At 36.6% G+C, this 23,111-nt stretch overlaps 2 protein-coding genes across 8 annotated transcripts in view; one reads left to right on the forward strand and one right to left on the reverse strand.

Annotated features, from left to right (window-relative positions):
- Nucleotides 1–4,565: 4,565 nt before the first annotated feature.
- On the forward strand, nucleotides 4,566–15,225 carry LOC139809407 (NPC intracellular cholesterol transporter 1-like). 7 transcript variants are annotated; one of them, XM_071772269.1, is made up of 12 exons: nucleotides 4,571–4,731; nucleotides 5,491–5,774; nucleotides 6,182–6,310; nucleotides 6,382–9,045; nucleotides 9,956–10,202; nucleotides 10,318–10,391; nucleotides 10,738–11,182; nucleotides 11,709–11,954; nucleotides 12,038–12,340; nucleotides 12,926–13,493; nucleotides 13,728–14,210; nucleotides 14,755–15,225. In XM_071772269.1, exons 4-12 carry the CDS (start codon nucleotides 8,930–8,932, stop codon nucleotides 15,129–15,131), a joined length of 2,859 nt encoding a protein of 952 aa, XP_071628370.1. In that variant the 5' UTR covers nucleotides 4,571–4,731; nucleotides 5,491–5,774; nucleotides 6,182–6,310; nucleotides 6,382–8,929; the 3' UTR covers nucleotides 15,132–15,225. The 7 variants fall into 7 exon arrangements, with proteins under 7 accessions (XP_071628373.1, XP_071628374.1, XP_071628371.1 ...); XM_071772272.1 differs by having other exon boundaries at nucleotides 4,566–5,774; nucleotides 8,939–9,045; XM_071772273.1 differs by having other exon boundaries at nucleotides 4,566–6,310; nucleotides 8,939–9,045.
- Nucleotides 15,226–15,403: 178 nt separating this feature from the next.
- Nucleotides 15,404–23,111, reverse strand: part of Plexa (plexin A) — a 212,616-nt gene continuing 204,908 nt past the window's right edge. The window contains exons 7-12 of the mRNA XM_071772265.1: nucleotides 21,267–22,945; nucleotides 20,977–21,190; nucleotides 20,716–20,899; nucleotides 19,922–20,632; nucleotides 19,680–19,825; nucleotides 15,404–19,584 (exon numbers count right to left, since the gene is read on the reverse strand). Coding sequence (XP_071628366.1) covers nucleotides 19,411–19,584; nucleotides 19,680–19,825; nucleotides 19,922–20,632; nucleotides 20,716–20,899; nucleotides 20,977–21,190; nucleotides 21,267–22,945 — 3,108 coding nt within the window. The 3' untranslated portion in view covers nucleotides 15,404–19,410. The remainder of the gene's footprint in view (nucleotides 19,585–19,679; nucleotides 19,826–19,921; nucleotides 20,633–20,715; nucleotides 20,900–20,976; nucleotides 21,191–21,266; nucleotides 22,946–23,111) is intronic.

Raw genomic sequence — 23,111 nt, forward strand, 5'->3', positions numbered from 1 at the left:
TTCAACAATACATCGGCATTTTCAATACACAGATAGTTACAATAATGTATTACCAAAGATAATTTTAATTTTAAATTATAAGCATGTAATTTTCATTAAAGAAATAAAAAACAAAGTTTTCCTGTAAGTAAAAATTGGAAAAACGTATATATAAATTTAATTAAAATTATGTAATTTTTTTCATAATTAAACAATGAAAGTTAAAGTGAATAAATTCACATAAAATTTGAAGCAATAGAATACAAAAAATGAAACTTTTGCCAATGTGGTTGAATTTCTAAATTTGTTTGTTGCATATTTTATTAGAAGCAAATTAGTTATTATTTGTGTTATTGAAAATATAGTTTTAATTTCATCGTTAGATTAAAATTAAGTAATTTTTATTCATTTATATATTAAAAATATATTTATTATTAATTTGTAAATATGTATGATTCTTATTTCTAAATACATTGATACGCGTATACATAGCGTAATGTATTTCTTTATAAGTATTCTAATTAATAAGTGAGGAAAATGAATTGAAAAATATTGTTTTTATAAACAACATATTATTTTTTAATTATTTTTAATTATTAAAAGAATTAGTAAGCGGAAAAAATATTATTTAATTCATTTATATTATATTTAACTAAATGATGTAATTAATTGCAGTGTATCGAGAGATACGGTAAGCTAAAGTTGTAAATTGCAAATTATCCAGTTACATTTCCATTAAATTTTAAAATAATCATGATAAGATAATAATGATCATATCTTTCGATATTTATTCACATGCGATATTTTTATTTGAATATGTGAAATATGCGTGAAATACGAAACGAAAGTGTCGACTATCATTCACATTATTGTTGCAGACTAATGCAGACCAACATAAGATCAAGTGTTATCAAACATTAGCATAATTCAAGTTTATAAAATATGTAATATGCTAATATTTTTTTTTACAAGAAAAGATTCTCAACTTGGAAAAAAAAATTATGAAACTTAGCAAAACATAGAGGATGTTCTCTAATATGTAATAAGCTTTTTTTCGCTGCTTGAATTTACCTTGAGAGGGTAAAATCAATCCTTGGATGTTAGCCTATTTTTCGTTTTTATTTTATTATTCATCAATAAAAGAAAGTAGAGCAATATTTTATAGAAAAAACATATTTTTTAAATAAGATTTATCAATTAAAAAACTTATCAATGTTTTAAGAAGTTATATAAAATATATAAATAAAAAAAGCAAAACAAAAGCGTTAATAGAACCGCGGAAAAGCGTTAATAAACGTCCTCTTACACGGTTTTTTTAAGGGTGGATACAAAAGACAATTTTTGTATTATGACAAGAATATTATGCGAATTATTATTATTAAACTTCTATTGTAAGTGCAACGTAAACTTTCCTTTTGTGGATGAATTAATCATAATTAAAATGTAATTAAAAGAAAATTGCGATTTTAAAGTAAAATTTATAATTTTCCTTCAAAATTTGTAAACAGCAAAACTATAATGTGGTAAAATTTTAATGAGCCTTTGAATTATCATCCCGAAACAATTCGGACTCTGATGTGTATCTAGATTGAAACGCAAATTAAATCGATTTCATAAAAATTTTTAATTAAATTTTGTTACAATCTCAAAATATCTTTTTCTCTAATGCAATATTTCATAATATACAACATACGTAACGAAATATTAAAAAAGTAATGAGAGAGAGAGAGACAGAGCTGGTGCATGAAATACATGCTTTCAAGCGTGCACAGTCAATTAAATCTCTTTCTTTCGTTGTAAAACTCTCAATAAAATGACAAATGAAACTTTTGTTCCAGATAAATTTTTACCGCCAGTTTCTTTAAGCTTGTTCTACGATCTTTTTCTTCCTTTTTAAATGACAGTCATAGAAATGTGTAAAAGTATGAACAAGTAAATTCAGTTTTTTTTTCAGTTTACACGAAAAATTTTATTATTTATACAAATCAGTTAAAATTAATGTTCCAATTTAATCGACTTGTTTGCGGTTTGACTGATTGCACAGGTAATTCACAGCGAAGAGGATAGGATGTGGATGACAAAAAAACCGGACATAATTTTATGCAACTGGCGATGGCCATCCTGACGTGATTCGTATACGGAATGCTCATCGGAACGACGTCGAAACTGTACTTCTTTTCATGGTTTTTACGCCGCTGTGGTTGCATGTCGAGACATGCAATTCTACGGTCAAGATCTTAATACCAGCCTTTGCACTAGCCAGTATATTGTATACACTGGTATATATGCAGCTTTTATGTCTGTTTTTTGGAAACTTTCCTTATACGTAACATTGTATTGTATTCTGACTTACATATGCACAATTGCTGCAGCAAGATATTATATTTCTATCATAAATCAGCTGATCTAGTCAAAAAAGCAAAAATGAAAAAAAAATGGTGATATTGATATATTGTGTGCTATATATATGTATAAAAAATCTTTGCAGAAAAATAAATGTATCTAATGAGACATTTGATTTATTTACTCTGTACTATACCCGATTGGTTCAAACGTTTATTTTAAAATAAGAAAATCTTTAAAAAATTAGTTGAATCACAAATACAGTGCGTATAATTAATATGAAACTTTCGACACGACAATTTTTAATTGAAATGTCAAGGATTTAAATATCAATCACGTCCTCTCTTCTAATCTAGTGGAAAGCACAACCTTAGACATCTTGCGTTTACGCAACTTTTAAGTAAGGAATAATTTTTAGCAATAATCGATTGCTATAAATCATATCTGTTGTATTCACTTTAATAATGTCAACGCTATTGTGGAATTTATTTGAAATTATCACAGAATTATTGATGCTTAATAATAAATTCAAAGAAAAAACTTGATGGAGAATATGATACCGACTTTCAAGGTACTAAGAATGCACAGAATTGTACACTGAGAAAAGAAAGCTGCTGCTTCAATTAAAATGCTATCACGGGGTGCCTCAGTAATTAAATTATTGGTTTAATAATCCAGATATTGAGTCTAATAATAATAGAATTAAATAAACTGTACTTATGTTTTTGGAACCCCGTGATAGCACTTTAATTGAAGCTTTTTTTTCTCAGTGTATCGATTCCATTTCAATATTATAGTCCCACTAGACCATAATAGAAAAATTATTGTGCATCAATGTCTTTCAAATTCTATTTTGCAGCGGGAAAGATTTAATGATTTAATCAAAACAGTGGTATGGATAAGGATCCGGATTAAGAGGAAGACCTGAGACTACGAGAGACGCACGGGAAACTTCGATATAGAGCTGTAGTCTCTTCTGTAAAGAGGAGAGGAAAACTTCGTAATTAATCTTTGATTCAGGAACGACACGATGACTATTTGCTAGATATTCAATGAACAAATCAATTGGTTGAAATCTAAGCAAGGAAGATGTACAAGCCGGAAAATGGACTTTCAGTGATGTATAATATTCTTGCGAAAGAACATGCAAAGTCATAAAAATCTAAGTATAATGCGCAGATGACACCGCGGTCAAATAGCCAATACGAGATACTTATGGATTAGCCAATTGAAACCAAGATTCTTTGCATATCATTTGCAAGCCATTATTTATTCGCTTATTAACATATTGTTTGATTGCATAACAAGTGAAATACACGTGAATAAGTGAATAAATTGGTGAGCTGAATAAATTTGTTTAGTATTTTTTTTATTAGATCTCGAATTCCAACTAACTACTGAATTGAGAATTTGTCTCAATGTTTCATTTAACGAATTGTTTGATGTTATATTTGATATATCGTAGTCTCCAATGGCAGGTGGAGAGTCATTCGATGAGAAAGAGAAAGAGAGGGAGAGAAATATTACGACTTTACGTAACCACTTTCACTTATATATACTTATGACGGTGACGTATGTACATTAGCGCGACAACAGTGAAAGCCGCGCGAGAATGGCCTACGTGTTTTACACGTTGCCCGTGTGTCTCTCGACGTGAGCCTAGATCGCACCGGCGTGGCTAGCGCTCAGTCCTCTCTATAGTCAGCACAAGTCGCGTATCAATAAAGTGCGTATACTACAATACTGATATTAATTTTATTTTATTTCAATCAATGTTACTTTGTGATTTGGTGAACACTTACAAATGATCTTATGATAAACTTTTGGTTACTGTAGTAAACGTAACATTCGTCATAATTCCGCGTAAATTATTATTATTGAAGAACTTAAAATAATTTACGTTAAAAATTGCACTGATATCTAACTACTAATATCGAGATTTAATCTAGATATTAAATTGAATCTTATGAAGAATTTAAAAAATATCTTTTATTTTCTAGACACATACAAATCATCATTCTACAGCCAAGGAAAGCACTTTCTTATTTTATTTTATTTCTCTTAAATAAGTTTTCTTACAACCAAGAATATTTTCTTACCAATAGTTTTCAAATATCTTGACACAAGTCTTTGAAAACTAGAATATATTAGTGGGATTATTTTCCGCGCCCGGTCGATAATCGATAATCGAGGATCACATATTGAACGTTTTCGCGAAGTTGTGCGCGTCGACCGCTCCGATCGTTAACAGTCAGTCGGTGAGAGCAAATCGAGTAATACGGAGTAACGTCGCGCGTTTGCTAACGAGTCGCGCGAGTGATCAGATTGTAAGACAGTATTAAGAGTTACGTTCGTCCGAGATACGAAACTATTCAACGAGTTATACGAGTGATCGGAATACGGGACAGAGTTAAGAGTTTATATTTGCATCGTTTGTCATGACTTATATTCATTGCATCGTTTTGTCATAACTATTTGTCTAATCCTTATAACTTGCTCAGAATAAATATTCATATAATGTTAATCATTTACTCCGACTCCACAAGCATTTATTTAATTCTACATATTATTTTGAGTAAACGTAATACTTATGGCGAAACTTCCGAAAACGTCCATGCTCAGATTTAGTGTTCAGAAGTTGCGAAACTTTAGAGTCGCAAAAAATCCTTTTGGTACATGTCTTTTTTATCTAAAAGGAACCTATTCACAAAGTTTTCATCTAAATCGGAGCATGGACGTTTTCGGAAGAACAGCCATATTTATAATGACTTATAGATTTGCGAATTGCGGATTGCGGAGTATTTGATAAGATTATATACCCACAAATCTACCATGAAGTCATTGTAAAGATTACATTTACTCAAAACAATATTCTTGACTTTTGTGTCAAGATATTTGAAAATTATGATAGTAGATTTTAGTGCAGTGTTTTTACATTTAAAATTATTGTGATAGTGTTAAAATACACCGAAGATTTCCACTTTATTGTGCAAGCAAATACTTATTTCAATTCGGCAGCTGTCAAACGGCTTGTTTTCGTTCTTGATTAGGCAACATTCACTTCGACAAATATGGATTACTCATATAAAAGGGGATATTTCGGTGTATTTTACGAATCTATTTTATTGTTTACAGATGGTATTTTATTAAAAAGCATTTTTATTTTAGTGTAAATCGCAAGAATTTTCATGATATATTTTCATGATTTTCTCGCTTCTGACGTCATCAATCCAAGATGGCTGCAGTGAGTAAACAGGAGCCTTAAGGCGTAATACTAGCTTGAGGATACAAGGCCCAATAGGTGGCCTTCGTTTAGGTTGCCATTGCAGTCATGGTTACGCAACGAGCGCGAACAGACGTGTGAAAGCGCGGAACCAAATAAAAGAGCGTTTCTGAACTACTGCCGTGCCTGTTGCTCGAGATCCTGACCCCAGCCTATTACATATTCATTAGTAAGAAAACATTCTTTGTTTTAAGAAAACTTACTTATATGAAGTGAAATAAAATAAGTATAAGTGCTTTTCTTGGCTGTAGAATAATTGATTATTTTTCTGTGTGTATATGCGTTACAATGTAACGGTTACGTAATTTTCAACCTTTGACACGTACACTGCATGTGCACTACGGAGAAAAAGTTACGGTTGCTACAACAGAATAATAATGTTAATTTTCGCCCATCCATACAAAAGGGTTATGAAAACCATAGTACTCTGGAAGTGACCTATATGGTTGCCCTAACCTTAGTAAGGGTAGCTACTATATGGATGTTACAACCATAATAAATAAATATTCACCCGACAAAAAAAAATATTTATTTCAAAATTTTATTACTATTTTTTAACTAAATTTGTTTCTTAAGATGCAGTCTATGATTATAAATATTTTCTCGTATTTGAAAAAAACACACCTTGGTGGGATTCGAACTCGGGACCTCTGGATCGTCAGCCAACTGCCTTACGTGACTACTTAGACTACTTCTTAATTTAATGTAAGTGTTATATATAGTCTACATATGTCATAACCAGTGTAAATATATATAATAGATTTGTTTAATTTCAGCTACAAAAAGCCAAGAAATAGACTTGGTTTACAATATACCTTAGACACATTCATACCAACTTTTTTAACTTAACGCGTGCAACTGTTAATTCATTATTCCGTACTTTCTTAAAGAGTATAGCCGGATTTGTATGGGAAATCTGCTTCCGCGGCTTTTTCGATTTGCACTTGGGGGATCGATTTGACATTAAATAAAAATAATTCAGCTAAATTTTTAGCTCTTTATCTCAAACGATTTTCGAGATTTTCAAAAAAACCACTTTTTTCCATTTTATTTTTTTTCAATAGTAAAATTCAAAATTAATGAATGGTGATTTTTTCTAATTCTTAGGGGTAAAAGGGATGAAAAAACACTTTCATTATGAATCTTAGGTGGAAAGCCGATTTTTAAGAACAGAAATAAAACTATAATCATTTTTTTTACCGTGTTATTTAAAAGTGTCCACCGCCAAACTTTGTCAGAAAATGTCTTCTATACTCCTTTACACTCAGGAATTTTTTCATTTTTTTTTGAAGTGGTGGAACATTATGAAAAAAAATAAAAACTAATTTTTTTTTCAAAATCTTGCGTTTGAACGCATTAAAACTCTTATACTAGCTGCTAGAGAAATATATAGAAAATAATTTTTTAACTGAAAAAACAACTTAATTACAAAAATATTTAAAAAATTAAGAAATGCATTACTTTTCAAAAAATAAAGGACATTAAAAATTTTTGAATCGACGTTAAAAATTCTTTTTCACGCAAAAATTCATAGAAATAAAAAAATATAATGTTTGTGTACCTACTATTGGCAATAACTTTATACCGTTAATAAATAAAAATGAAAATTCTTATTTGATAAGTTATACTATATTATTTATTTTTAACAATACGTATCATCAATTATTTACATTCAATGAAACGATTTCACATTAGATATATATAAAAAAGACTGTTTTGAATGACGTCGGTTAGTCTTCGTCACTGTCTTCATTCACTACAGCATTAACTTTTTCATTTATAAACAGACGACTCAAAGCCTTATCTTAAAACTACAAAACATACTTCTCTCTCTTTTTCTTTATCCCTACCTCTACCTTAATATTAAAACTATTTTCCTGTTTTTCAACCACATATTGATATATTAATAATTCTTTACCTTTACCTTAAAATAATAACGCAACTCTCTCATCTTACAACACTCAATTTAACTGTAAAACCCTTACACTCAAATATTTACAAACACCTACATATAATAAACTCGACTAATAACAAATCTCATCCTAACTAATACTTTCCTATGTCCCCACCCCTACCGAACTCATCACACCTCCCTGTATGCTCCTCCCTCCTCTTCTTTTCTTTTCTCTTCCAATATATTATCTTCCTAATTTAATCTTCCTGATCTTTTGAATTCATTCCTAATTTAATTCAAAAAAACTTCTGTGCCCTCGCATCGCTCCATTCCTCTTCCTTATTTGCCAAATTCCTCGGCACTGCTCCTCTCCACTTCTACTAAATTGTCTCCCAGCTCTTCTTCTCTCGTTCCCTCCGAAGCAACATTTATTTCCTCCGAACCAGCGCAAATATATAATTTTTCAAAAATCATCTTAAGAAACAAATTCAGTTTAAAAAAAGTAATAAAATTTTGAATTGGATATATGATATGATATAATATTTCTTAAAGTCGGGTGAATGTCAGAAACCAGTGTCGGCTCATTACGAAATTTTGTGTTCGTAAATATATTTATGAAAAAAGTATATTTATAAAGTTAAAACACGATTTTTTTTAGTTGTTATCGGGTTGTTGTGCTGATAAAACATTCTGAAGAATTCCGATATCGATATAGTGTAATTTGCTCGACTTTGTATCACTTTGAATTCGCTTCGATTTTTCAGTGTATTTATCAAATATCCCATTAGTAATCCTTTTTAGATTTAAAAAAAATTTGGCCATTTTGTCCATAAAAAAACTCTACTCTTTCTTTTTATTATTCAATATAAAGAAAAACTAATCTATTGGATATCTACTCTGTCGCGCGTTCTATGATTTCGAATTAACTCTAACACTGATGAAGGCCGTATTCAAGGCCGAAACGTCTGTATTAGTTATTGTTTATAATATAAAATTTGAGCAATAACACCTAGTTTGTTCACCAGTCCATTATTGAAATATTGAATTATTTCTAAGTTGTATCCAACAAATTATCAAAAATTGCTTAACAGACTGCTATATGTGATACCAGAGGTCACTTCAGATGATCTGCAGCAAAGAATTATTGCAGTCAGGCCTCAGGTTCATTTTTTATACTAGCGCGTGATGTTTTTTTTATTACGAGAAAGTACTGGCGCATGATAGTCGCGTCGCGGCAGTGCGCGTTACTAACGCTCGCGTCGTTAACGTCTATTAGATATCCACCAAAGCTCCATTAAACCGATTAAACGTCTAGTTAATGTCTATTAGTTATCCATCAGAGCTCCATTAAATATCTATAGTTAATCTAGTATATATCTAGTATATATATATATCGCTACGCCGGATAACGCGCCCGCGCCTCTTTCATCATGATCAAGGAGGAAATGGAGCTGCACGAGGTTCGTGCCAAGAGGATGGTGTGCCGTAGATTTTGGTATACCCTACCAGAACGCATATCCAAGACGGTGGAACATTTTTTTTATCGGTAAGTGCCTTGTCTCGGAATCTTTCCAGTCAACACACAGAGCATAAGTTACATTACTCTAGTGAAAACATTTTTTATATTTTCTCAAAAATTTTGTAAGAATTGAGACTTATATGAAAAAATCTGAAAAAATAAATAAAATTTCTCAGATACTTTCAGAAAATTGAGGAAGGATTTACGGAATATTTCAGTATTTGTATGTATGAAAATTTCTGATAAATTGCACATACTTTTTCATATTTACTCAGATTTTTACAAAGATGTATTGGCAGAGAAATCTAAAAGTATTTTATTATTATTTTGTCTGAGTTTTTCTGAAAAACGTTTCAATTCGTATAAAAGGATCTGAAAAATTCTGAGCACGCACTCTGAGAAGGTCTGAAAACTTTTATAGAAATTCGGATTTAATAATATGAAAAATTCTGAGACATTTTTCCATCAGGGTACATTTATATAGTTTCGAACTCAACAACGTGTGTTATATTACATTTAACATTGTAGTACATTTACATTGTCGAGTGAGAAATTATAACGTAGATGTAATATGTAACTAATACCCTGGGTTTCAACGAGCTGACACCCCAGACAGCACGCATATCTAAAATCGGGACGTAAGACGTCTTTTAGACATCATACCGGCCACAAGGTGTCTTAAAGATGTGTCTTTAATGGCCATTTCTATCAATGTAGATTAACTTTAATCTTAGTTTAACTTACTTTTCATCTTTCTCTAATTCTTAGAACTAGAAAAAGATAAGAAGCAAAGAAGTTAAACAGAGATTAAAGTTAATCTTTGGTAGAAATGGACATAAGACGTCTTACGTGATACCAGCCTGATTTTGGACACGGTGCTGTCTGGGTGCCGTGACGAACAGTCTAACAACGGTGCAACGCCGTCGTCTTTGAGCAGACTTGGAGTGAACATCGCCCAAAAGCCGTACAGGTGGATGCTCGGATGTCTCGTGGTAGTGCTAGTCTGCCTCTTGGGCCTGCTCCGTTTCCGACAGGAAAAGAGTCCCATCAGGCTTTGGGTACCACCGGATTCTGACTTCGTGAGTGATACCGAATGGCTGATGTCGCACTACTCGGAGGCTCTGCGAATTGAAACGTTTATTCTAACTGGCGATAATGTCTTAGAACAGCAAACACTTATTAAGGTAATTATTTAATACAATAGGTGATTTGTCTCAATTGACGGTTATAAATTCTCATCCGATTGATTATAGCGAACTGTCAGTACTGCAGAGAATATTTTTTAATCATCTGTTGCAGTTAAATGAAATTACTAAACAAATGATGACTACTCGGACACCCGAGAACATTTCTTGGACAGATGTTTGTATGAAGTAAGCATAAAAAATTCTCATTAGAAAATTAATTCTGTATTAAATATGTTACATGAGTCTTACAAAAACGTTTTACAAAAAATAAGGAAAATGATTAATTATACGTACCAAGGTAACCTATGTGAACTTAGCACCCGACTTTCATAAAAAAAATTTTTATATGTGCATTCGATTACGCTCGGTTTGTACCCGATTGTACCACATGTTATTTCGTTTGTGCCTCAAAGGGGCGAAAGTTACGGGGGGTTAAAAAATCATCAGCACATCCTACTTTGAGATACAATAATCTTCCAAATGTATTTTACCAAGGTAATATCTATTTACCCAAGGTAATATCTATTTACAGAGTTCCTGCCATTTCTAATTCTCTGTACAGACAGAAGAGACAAAGTTCTCTATTGGAAGACAATTTTTTCGATGACGATCTCACTTCTAATGTTAATCAAACATTTGAGCCGTCCATTCATGTCGATAGTAATACGTATTGCGGTGTAATCGAGAGTTTGCCTATGAGTTGCCTTATGTTTAGTATCTTGGATATATGGGATTTTGATAGCGTCAAAATTAAGAAAGATTCCACAGAAGAAATTATCACAAAGATAAACACGGTAAAAGTGAGTCCCAGATTGGGCCACCCCATGAACTTCAGTGAGCTTCTGGGAGACGTAACTCTAGATGAGAGAGGTAGAATCATTGCTGCGGCAGCCATAAAAACTGATATGATGGTTCAAGTTAATTTTCTCAATGTAGACATGGATAAAATTGGAAATAATGCGGGGACTGCTGATTGGGTGAGTTCATATCAAGGCCTAAGTCATGCTTCTTAATTACTGTTTTAATATATTCAATGAATGTCCTGTAATATCTTAAAATTTATCATCAATTAAGCTTAATTTATATTATTGAAAGTAATTAGAAATTAGATATAAAAAAGAAAAAAGAAAATAAAACTTTTTATTTGTATGCTTTTAATATGATTTAGGCCTTTCATTATCACAGCTTATCATGCAATTGTACAAAGATAATTTTATCGTATAACATATAATACTGAAATTATCAGAAAATCGTTATTTTTATTTTGATCTCGGTATCTATATACCTCATTACTTAATACATTACATATATTTCTTATGTAGTAATATTAAAAGTTTTCCTTGATTTATGAGATTGTTATTTTTATTATTAGTTAAAATATGATAGTCTTTATTATATTTGCAAATTAGTCAGAATTTCATTTTAATCCATAATATTAAACCTCATTCATATAATGAACAAATAATAATTAACTTAGAATAAAAACCAGTTATTCATATCTAGGCAACAGAGGACGTATTGAAATGGGAATCAGCTTACCTAGAAAATATAATGAATCTTTCGAACCAACTGCAAAGCGAGAGATATATAAATAATTCCTTGAAGCTTTATTACGAAGCTGGTAGAAGTTACGGAGATATTTCTGGAAAATCCATATTTCAAGATATAGATAAATTGGTTATAGGGAGTGCATTAATGTTTTTGTACGTCTTAACGATTTTGTCAAATCAGAATTGGGTAGAATGGCGGGTACGTATAACTATTACGAGAATAACAATTGTTGAGTGATTTTTGGTACTTCTGTTTAGTAAAAGTTCTTCATCTTTTCGCAGTTTTGTCTCACTGCTACCGGTCTTTTGTGCGTGGGTGCTGCGTTTATATTTGCGGTGGGAATATGCTCTCTAATCGGAATTCCGTACGGTCCAGTGCATACGTCATTACCATTTTTGCTCTTGGCTTTGGGGATAGACGATATTTTTGTACTTAATGCATCTTGGAAACAGATACATACCGATGAATCAAACTTAAATAAGCCATTAACAGAAAGAATTGGACTTGCATTAGGTCATGCCGGTTCTGCTATCAGTTTTACTTCACTTACCGATGTCGTGGCATTTATCATCGGTGCTTCTACAGTATGTACAGTAATCGTAATATATTGGTCACAATGATTAACATCATGCACACACATATATATATATATATATATATATATATATGTGTGTGTGTGTGTGCATGATGTTATTCATTGTGACCAATTCACAATTTTATATTATTTATTTTATTTTAATTATTTTTGTTTATATTTATTCGGATATTTATATTTACGTTTTAAACGGAAATATAATATATATATATATATATATATATATATATATATATATATATATATATATAATGAATATTATTTTCAGTTAAGTAGTCTAATTGTTTTTTCTTGTCATTGCAATGGTAATGCTTTTATCCTAAACAATAATTTATATGAAATTTTTAAAAAAATATTTTTTTTATATATGAAATATTTACTATATCTTTTTCTGTTTATTTCTACACGAAAATAATACAATAATATATTATTAATTGGTATGAAATAAATTAGTTTCAAGTATCTAAAACAATTGCTAGATCATTAGATTTATGTTATGCATTTTTTGCTTTTACATAGAAATAATTATACGACTACGAAAAGATACCGTCATTATAATGATGTTTTCTTTTAGATATTACCTTCACTTCAATCGTTTTGTATTTATGCTGCAGTGGGCGTGTTTGTGACATTTTTATTACAAATTACATTTTTTACTGCCTGCTTTACCTTGGATGCTAGGAGAATAGAACGGAAAAGAAATGGGATGTTACCATGTATCGTGCATGAAAACTTTACGCCCAAGTCATTAGACATCAGCAGTGCAATTTCCTGGAAATTTATAAACTTTTTGTATTCAAAGATAGTATTGACTACGCCTGGGAAAATTATTATAGTATTAATTACTTTTGTAACAATGTCTGTAAGCATTACCGGTTTGCTTCGATTGCAACAATGGTTTGATCCAACATGGTTGTTATCGAAAGAATCGTACTTGAACGAATATATGGCTCTCCGATATCAAGCATTTCCTGATCAAGGATTTAATGCCTTTGTCCTTATGGGAGATGATATTGATTACTCCTCTGAATTTCCTAAGATAATATCTATGACAGAACGCTTACAGAATGCGTCTTTTATACAAAGCATAGAACCTTGGCCGATTGATTTCGCGAAATTCGTGTCAACGTATTATACCACAGGTATTTATCGTAATATTTATTTCGGTTTGTCTTAAAAGTGGAGAAACAAAAATGTTAATGTATTTCTAAAGAAGATGTGTTTCTGAAATTTTGAATTAATTTATATTCAGAATTTACTTAATTTAGAGAAGAATGGACTTCACATACACATACAAAATTTTTAAGACAAACAGATCATTCGATTAATTAACTAAGTTTGTAAATTAATTGAATATTTTTCTTTCTTTTCGTTAGATTTAAGGACTACGAAGATCGCAGACGACGAATTTCACCACTATCTGTCGAAATTTCTTTTTAGTCGAGGTGGTGGTAAATATCAGCGAAATTTCTTTTTCAACGAGAAGTTTAGATGTGGTAGGGATGCCCCACGAATCATATCAACAACTATTGACTTCAACTTTAGACGATTTGAGGGACCTGACGAATGGGTTCCAGCGATGGATAACAGTAAACTCTTAACGAACGAAGCGCAAATTCATGGATACGTAACGGTGTGGTGTGTAATGTTTGCACCTTGGACTGCCGGCAAACTAATCGGTCAAGAAGTATCGCGAAACATCATCTTGGCATTAATCTGCGTTATGGGTACCACAACCTTCCTCATCGCTGAAGTGCAGACTTGTTGTTGGATCTTACTCTGTGTATTTCTCACGCTACTAAACGTTTGTGGCTATATGTATTTCTGGGGACTAACGATAGACGTAGTGTCCTGTGTTGGTGAGTGTAGTTTTTTATTTGACTTTGTGATTCATGGTTTTTGTTAATCTGTTTATACAAGAGATAAATATGTACACCTCTTGCATATATGTGTACGTACATAATAAGAAGGAAAGATATTTAGTAAAATAGAAAAGAAAATTTTAAATAAACTTCTGAATTTGCAATAAATCATAATATTGTCTCAATTCGGACATCATCCATTCTATGGAAAATTTTATTGTCATTGTGACAACGACTTCCCGCTGCATAAAGACTAAGATAAAAGGATATTTATATTACAAGATCATGTGCAAAGTACGAATCCGAGAGCAAATTTTCATTCTCAATTCTCATTTCATTCTTCGTGAGGCTAAAAAATTAAATATCTTTCCATTATAATATTATTAAACTGTACATAATACATGTATATACATATACACACGAGTTCTTGTTACATTAAAGCAAGTTCTCTTATAACATATCATTTAAACAATGGAAGAAACAAACTTTTTTCATTGCTAATCAAACAATTTCGTCCCGATTCAATAAGAATTCTTCACAGGTCTCGAGCTGGCCGTTGGTTTAAGTGTGGATTACGCGGCACATGTCGCACACGCTTTCCTGAATGCTGAGTCGCGAGAAGACGACGATAATGCTCGCAGGACCCGAACATTAATCGCAGTCAGGCACATCGGTGCAGCGGTCGCATATGGCGCGGGTTCAACATTTCTCGCCGTCTCGCTTCTGGCTTTTTCGACGTCCTACGTATTCGTCGCTTTCTTCCGGATATTCTCTTTAGTAATTATGTTCGGGCTCTGGCACGGGCTGATTCTGTTGCCAGTCATATTGAGCACTATTGGGCCGCAGAGTTTACGTGTGACACAACAACCGCAACCGATGTCCGAGAAGGCCATTGCTGCGGCCGATGATGAAGATTGAAGCGGAAATATATATATGGATAATTGTTCAGGCAATCATGTTTCTTTATCAATAATATTTATTTTTGGTTCAATAAACATACAAAATTATTACACTATCCGTACTATTAATCACACATTTATACAAAAATAATAATTAATAATAATAATAATGATAATAATACGTCTGATAACTTAAAAACGGCATTATTTATAGATTTGTATATATATGTATATATAATATATTAAGATTAAAAAATTAAGAAATATTTAAAAAACAAGTACAAAATAATGTAGCAAGGTTGATATAGATTTATTATCAATTATCATCGATCGGAAAGGAACATGACTATTATAAACGTAACGTAATCATGTTTTGCTGGATGCGTTTATCCTTTATGTATAATCATAATTAATTTTTATGACATAAAAATGAGCGGCGAGGGAGCGACCTCGCGATTGATTGGCAAGCTCCCTCCGCTGCCTCTCTCAGTCTTGCACAATCCATCTAACATTCGTTCAGCCATTCATTCGTGCAACCCCGTCTCCTTTGTTTCTTTTTCACAAATTGTTCCTTTCGTCTCTTGTGGCCTCAATCCGACGGATTTCCAATTGACGGCGACAAGAGGAAAGGGGGATGCACAATTTGGACAAGACGCAGAGAAAGGCGGGGAATATAATAGACACCCAGCTATTCGTACTCATTCGCACGCTAGCGTACATCGGAAACACTCTCGGAGGCGCGCACGTTGTCTCCACATCCAAGCATACGACGGTAGTTAGACTGCCGGGGGGCAGCAAAGCCACGCATGAACGATACGATGATTAAGTTATTACACATCTTCTTAGTTAAGTTTGAATTTTACAAATCGGGATTCGTATATTCCATAATTGATGAGGAACCATCGATACAATAATAATAATAATAATAATAATAATATTTACTTAGCAAAAAACGTGCCGATCGGTAATTGTGGCGAATGACGCGTGATGTGAGCACAGTTAGTTGCGTTAAAAGACGGGGGTGTCGAGGTACTGGAGAAGATTCAGGGGTGGAGGAGCTCGGGCTCGGGAGACAAAGGACGGCGAGGATCCGCAAATGGGTCGATACATCGGCCGGGGGATGTGACACGCGAAGGGGAGAGTAGGCTGAACTCGAGGACGACGGTGACTGAGGGCGTTGGACACTGTGTGAGGGAATCTGCTCGCCGGGGATTTCAAGGTACACGCACTTGAGGGGGTACACCGTGGGAAAGACACTCAGGGCAGACAGACACCGACATAGAGACTAGGCTACCGACTATACGTTAATATCTATCTAAACGTTTAATTAGCGTACGCACCGCGTACACATCCGGTACGCCCGCACACATCTCCGCTCGCCTTTCGCGCGTGCAATCGATTTGCGGAGGGCGCGTTCAGAAGCACTCTCGCCGTGTTTCGCTTACTTTTCTTTTTTTAATCCTCTTTTTCTCTCTCTCTTTCTCGGCTCTCTTTTTTATTATCGTTTTATTATAATCAGCGGTCGCGTCGTAGTCGTGTCTCTTTTCTTTTCTTTCTCTCTTTTTTCTTTTTATAGTAAATGCTATGTAGTTTTTATTACTCAAGCTTATGCCCAAAAATCTACCAGAGGCACTTTGGGTTTATTAGTACCATTTGAAGTCGGCGTGCGCGGGGGAGGGTACCGCACGCCCCGTTCTCTCTCGTGCGCGGAACAGCGGGCGAGCTCACGCGTTCGCGCCTCATCCTCGAGGGAAACCGCGTTGCTGCTTCTCGGGATCGTTCCGTTGACCCGTTCGCGTCAATTAAGTTGTCGTCGTCTCTCGCCTCTTTTCCCTGGTCGCGCGATATTATTACCCTGTCTGGCGATGTGTCTTCGCCACCGCGTTCGATTCTACCGCGTCCGTCTCTCCTTCCGACTCTCCACCCCGCCCTCCCCCCAATTCCTTTTCCAGTAAAGCCTACCCAACAACTCCGTATCTTTTACCCGCTTCCTTACCTTTCCACCACGGTCTTCCGATGTTTTTTGAGCAATAAATACTTTCTCCACGTATAACTGCACATTGAATTGACGCACAGGACACGCACACCACACACACACGCGCACGCACATCGGGCAGTCGTCATTCGCTACCAGCCGTACGCATTGACAGAATGTCACAATGTTGCTGAACGCAAGAGCTGCGAGCTCGAAGAAAGCGTCGTCCGGCTTCGAGAATCACATTAGCTCCCTCATCCTCCCCCAAGAGAGTATGTAAAATCATACCAGGATCAGGCACTCTGTAGATCGGACTTGTCGTCCAATTTACAGACAACGTGGTGTGATTTGGCAATTTGTGCGTAAAGGGAATGAACAGTTGATCAGACAGCTTTGTTCATCGATGCCGGCGACCCTTCGACAATGAGAGCATCCAAATATGAGATTCCGAAGAGGCGTGTGTTGTGCGCCCTTTCTCTCGATACTGTGCAATGCTTTCGGCTCTGAATCAAACGCACATCCATTCGCGCGGCTCACTTTCACGCACACCAATATGGCTACATCCACAGAGTTAATGTTACGCTTTTAATTAATGATTATCAATTCAATATCAATTCAATATCAATGTATTACAATCAGACAATACTCAACAGTGATCGTTATTCATTATATATTACAATAATTAAGAGTGACAACAACATGACGACGGAGGCGTTGAAGCATTACAAGGGAGAAAGAGAGAAAGAGAGAGAAAGGTAGATAGAGATTGAAAGTGGTATGTGGATGAATTCTAGGAGGATGAAGGAAGAGCAGGAGAGTTTCGATGGTGGACACGCTACAAGTAGTATGAGAGGAGAGGGAGAGAGGAATTGGGAATTAACGAGCTGGACATGGAGGATGAGGGAGGAGAAGGATGGGGCTATCGATGATTATGGAATAGCGACGATGACATCGGTGATGGATGCACCACGATAGGAATGAACGATTAAATGGGCGAAATGGAACGATTGAGTCGCGGAGACCAAGGAGGGGAAGCACGCACACTCAACACAACCGTCACATCGAGCTGGCCTCGCGCGCGGCCATAGTCCATAGATTAATTACTTACTAACTAATATACAGTCTGTCTCCGTTGCGCGGATGACTCTTCTTTTTTCCCTCCCTTCCTTCCTGCCTTCCTCGCGAGCGCCGTGTAAGTATACGTAATACACCATATTAAATACGCACGTGCGCGCGGTACGGCGCTGCCGAGTTATGGAGCGTGCGACAGCGCGCTTGTAAGCGTGTGAGCGAGTGAGACTTCCTTGGGTCTCGGTAAAATCTTATTTTTTTTTGTGTGATAAAGTTATGGCAAAATAACTCGGCGCGGGATACCGTCCTACCTGCTCGCACGCGCGCCTCCTCATCGGATACTAGATATACGCACACGCACACACAGGCATGCTTGCGCCGGTATAAAGTGTATATATGTACACATATACATACGACATACCATCCATACATATATATAATATACCCATATCGTTTAATTATTTTATCGTTACCAGTAATTATCATTATCTCTTAAAATTCGTCTCAGTTCACGTAATTCAAAAAATTTCAGCTAGAGTAGCGGTGGATGGAAATGTTTCTTCGTTAAAAATCGCCAGCTCACCGAGATTCACGGCGTCGGCAATCTCGACCGTTTCTTTTTCTTTTTTAAACACATTTACAAATTATCGATCGATATCGCGGCCGATTCCCTCACTCGCGCTTCTCTCTTATCACTAGCGTGTGTTTCACATTACATTCATGTTTTTTTTTTAATCACTCGCGGTGCAAACGGGCGTGCGATCACCGCGCGGCGAGGGAAACGCTCTCTCATCCCGCTTTTGCAACTCGACTCGATCGTCAAGGAGTGATCGTACATTTAATATCCTATTACAATTATTCATGATTTTTTTTTGATATCTTATGTACAATTATGCGCGCACGCGGCAATGTGCTTATGATTATGGCCACACCTACGAACTGGCGACCTCTGAGAAGACTTCCTCGACACATTACTTTTAACATTTAGTCCTTTAATTAATTCCCAGTTTAACTCGCGACGCTTTTTTCTTCAGCTTCCCGTGTGGAATAACTCCAAAGTTCACTCGCGATTCACGTTAAACTGAGAAAACTGGCTTTTGCACGGAACCTGAGATAATCGATTTCAAGGTAGGCCAGTTCCCCTCGTTCGCGCCGTTGATAATTATGCCGGACCGCGATTGACCGCTCAGCAGGGTAACTCTTGACGAGCAGGTTTTGTCATGTGCTTCATGGAGTCATGCATGGTCATGCATCAGGGATTGTCCGCCGCCATTATATTGTGCACTTGCTCGAGCTTATACGCCAGTCTCTGCTTTTGCGAGAACTCGTCCTCCTCGAGCGTGACTATTAGTTGTTCGTTGTATTTACCCGCGTATGTATACAGTTCGTATAAAGCACAATTCGTGTTAAACTCCGTTGTGTGCAACTGAAACAAAATTAGATAGAACATTGATGAAATCATATCGAGCAAATTTCGTTCCGCCAAGTTTATGCATTACAAATATAAAAGTGGATAAATACCCTTGACTCTTCGGCAAGCATGGCATTCATGTCTTGATCGGATATGGCTGGCATGACTTTAATATCTGAGTAGTAACGCTCTACCCACTCTTTGTACACTGGAATGTCCTTTGCATATAATAGTTTTGAACTCGGAGAGTCCTTACCTAAGAACACAGCGGAAGAAAAATTTTTATACATTTCCGAATCCCGTTAATTAACACGCAGGAGTAGTAATATAGAAACTGCTAAAAGACACATACCTAATCTATGGTCCGACGTCGAACAGCTATCCATGAACGTCTGCGCCACGACGGATAGACACGAGTCCACGATGTTGGACTTGTGTATATCGAAAATAAAATTGGGATTTTTTATAAGATTAACCCAAAACCTAAGGGGAAGGGAATTGCTCTTCCACGTGTGGACCACTTCCGGATCGGATATGCCGTGTTGCAGAGCTTGGTCGTCCATAAAATCGAACATGTACTTGATGGCGAGAGGTAGCGCCGAGCCTCGATGGGCAGTGCTGAATATTGTCTCGAACAGGTCGTCGACGAACTTCTGGAGCGTACCCTTGGTCGCCAGTAACCTCGTCAAATAGATCTCCGAGACCATTTTATTGCCGCGATCTCCCTCCTTTCGCGCGTCGGAATCGTGGTGTTTGACGAGGTGCCAAACCTTCATACCGGCGTCAATATTCTGATTGAGCGGCGAAGTGGCGCGAGAAAGCGGAGGACTCGCCGAACTGAACTTGCTCAGATTCAAAGTCTCGTACTTGTGCGATTTGTCCGTTTTCTCCGACAGAATCGAGAGATTGTATATAGACGATTGTTTGGAGACTAAGTTGAGCGACGCTCCGTCCGGTACCCTGTAGTGATTCAAAGTGTTCCTCTTCTTCCATTCGCCTTCCGTCTTCGTTGTTGAGTCTTCGTCGTAAAGAATTAATCTACCAGATGCGCCAGTCCGCCACTCTGCAATATTTCATCAGGTATAATACGAGAATCGCATGAGATTTTACATGAGGTTTAAGTATCCAAACGCGAAAGTCTCTTACCGAGATCAAGATCCTCCTTTCGGGGTCTTTGGCTGTACGGAGTCGCACGGTAGATCGTATCCAATGCCTTTTCCTTCACTTGAGATATTGTGTCGCAGTCAAGGACCTTGACTGGCACGTTCTCCGTGTTAGGATCCATTCCGCCAACGAACACGGTTTGTTGGGATATCGAGACGTAGACCGTCTGAAATTGTAATAGAAGCGTTATTATTACAAAGCATCATCTTGAAGTATCTTCTCGAAGTATTGACGCTTCCTTACCATTGGCTTGAAATCGATAGATTGTCGGATCAATTTTTCTTCGGACAAAGAATATCGTGCTTCCGATGTAATCGCATCGACAGGACCCTTATCGACCTGCTGTTTTACCGCACGAAACAGTACGTACAGTGGTTCACCAGCGCATTCTCTCATGAATTTGTACAAGAGAAATGTGAACCAAGCAGACAGCATTTTCTCAGCAACGCTCTCAGTTCTACAAAATAAATAAGTCCCTTAAAATCGTAAATATCAACATCGAGCATTAATAATTGAGAATATCGTATACTTACCGTCTCAGGAACAACTTTGGATGGCTCTTGCCTTCCGTGCACTTCTCGATAAGATCCGCCAGTAAGGTTTTCAGGATGTCCGTGCAATATTCCATTTTGCTCTGTAGCGTAACCATAATTAGGCTGGCAACGTTAACCCGATCCCTCATCGAGAAATAACGATTGCTCTCGAGCGTTCGTACGAACAACAACAGGAAAGTCTTGTTCATTATCAGTTGACCGAACAAGCGCAATCCCTTCTCCTTTCGTACGAGTTCTGGCCTGTCCCACTGCAGTACCGGACTGTTGTCGTCGCTGGGGAATAATATCATCATCGCGTAAGTGCGATAATCGAGGAAGGGTATGCCACCGCTGGTGAGGTCCCCTGTGAGATCAGTCATTTCCGTCTGTAATTCGGCGAATGCCTCCTTACACTCGGCAGCGACTCGTAGCTCAAGAATGTCCATCTGCTCCTGCATATTCTTCAACACGCGATTACTCTCCGTGGATTTTCTGCGATAGGCGATAAGGAACGCTATGAATACGAATACTAAGACCACGATGGCGGCGATCACGCCGATGAGCGCGGGTTTCGACAACGGCCCGTTCAGCCCGGCTGGCAGTGCGTAGCTAAGCTTGCCGATGTTGTAACGTAGCGTACCGCCCACTATCAGCACTACCTCCGGCAACTCTTGTTTATTGGGCAGACCCTGGGCATCGATAGCCGGCGGTTGCGTCAAGGGTGGCCGGCAGGTGAGTTGTTGCCGCGATAAGGATGTGACGTTGCAGAAGGCGTTACCGATCTGCACGACCACGTCGGACTCTTGGCATGCACGATCGAGGTGTTGACCATTGATCGTCAGATAATCGCTCTTGTAATACTTGACTTCCTCGTCGAAGACTTCATAGATCGGATTTGGGTACAGAAGAAAGTGGTTGAAGCCGTGCTGCGAGAGATTCTGCACGCCGGTGACGTTGTCCATACGGAAACCGTACTCGAGAGAAAGCGGTCGTTCGGCGTCTAGTATTATGTGCTCGGGCACTTCGATGGTCGGCGACTTGCACACCATGCTCTCCTGACTATGCACCTCGCACTGCGACACGAACATCTTCTCGTCGTAGTAGACGTACATTTGCGGGCTCTGTATGTAGCCGAGGTTCTTACCGGTCACCGAGATCTTTATTCCACCCGCCGGAATCCCCTTTGGGACCTTCATCTGACCGGCCACGCCACTCTCCACGCTCTCGATTGTCGGATCATCGACGTATTCGAAGTAACCGTCGTATAAACGCTTGCCACCGTCAAAGGACATCTTTAGCATGCCGCTCCTCTTTCGATCGCTCGGACTCGTCATGCAAAGAGCCTCGTTGGGTTCGGCACTTATTATGGAGCAGGGTAGCTCGTCGATGTCAGCGTGGATGGTACTACCGGCGTTCATATAATTACCGGTGATCTTGATAGTGGTACCGCCGCTCAAAGGTCCGTACTTGGGTGATATCGTGAGGATTTGTGGATCCACAAATTCGAAATTGTAGTCTGATTCGCCGCGGAAGTCCTCGATCTTGACGATAACGGGTCCGCTCCTGCCTTCCTGCGTGCCAGGTCCGTCGACTCGGCAAACGATTTGCTTCGTTCGAATGTAAAGTTCCTCGTAAGGTAGACATCTCATGCCGGCCACGGTAACGCCACCAACTATGTCCTGCAATATATATTGAACAATTACGTGTATTGAACGAATATAATCGGATAACAAATGTCGATATTGTATTAATGATGATAAAAGTTTAATATGCAAAATATATAAAAGCAAGTGTCAGTGTTGAATTTCATAATTTAAAAAATCTTTACGGTAGGAAGCACATTTG

The sequence above is a fragment of the Temnothorax longispinosus genome, chromosome 3, assembly GCF_030848805.1.
Source record: "Temnothorax longispinosus isolate EJ_2023e chromosome 3, Tlon_JGU_v1, whole genome shotgun sequence".
Classification (NCBI taxonomy): Eukaryota; Metazoa; Arthropoda; class Insecta; order Hymenoptera; family Formicidae; genus Temnothorax; species Temnothorax longispinosus.

Bases quoted from the DNA above. Each gene is read 5' to 3' on its own strand.
- LOC139809407 (XM_071772270.1), top strand. From the start codon at position 8,930: ATGATCAAGGAGGAAATGGAGCTGCACGAGGTTCGTGCCAAGAGGATG. The intron at 10,392-10,737 runs GTAAGCATAAAA...ATCTATTTACAG, and splicing joins TGGACAGATGTTTGTATGAA to AGTTCCTGCCATTTCTAATT. The intron at 11,183-11,708 runs GTGAGTTCATAT...ATTCATATCTAG, and splicing joins ATGCGGGGACTGCTGATTGG to GCAACAGAGGACGTATTGAA.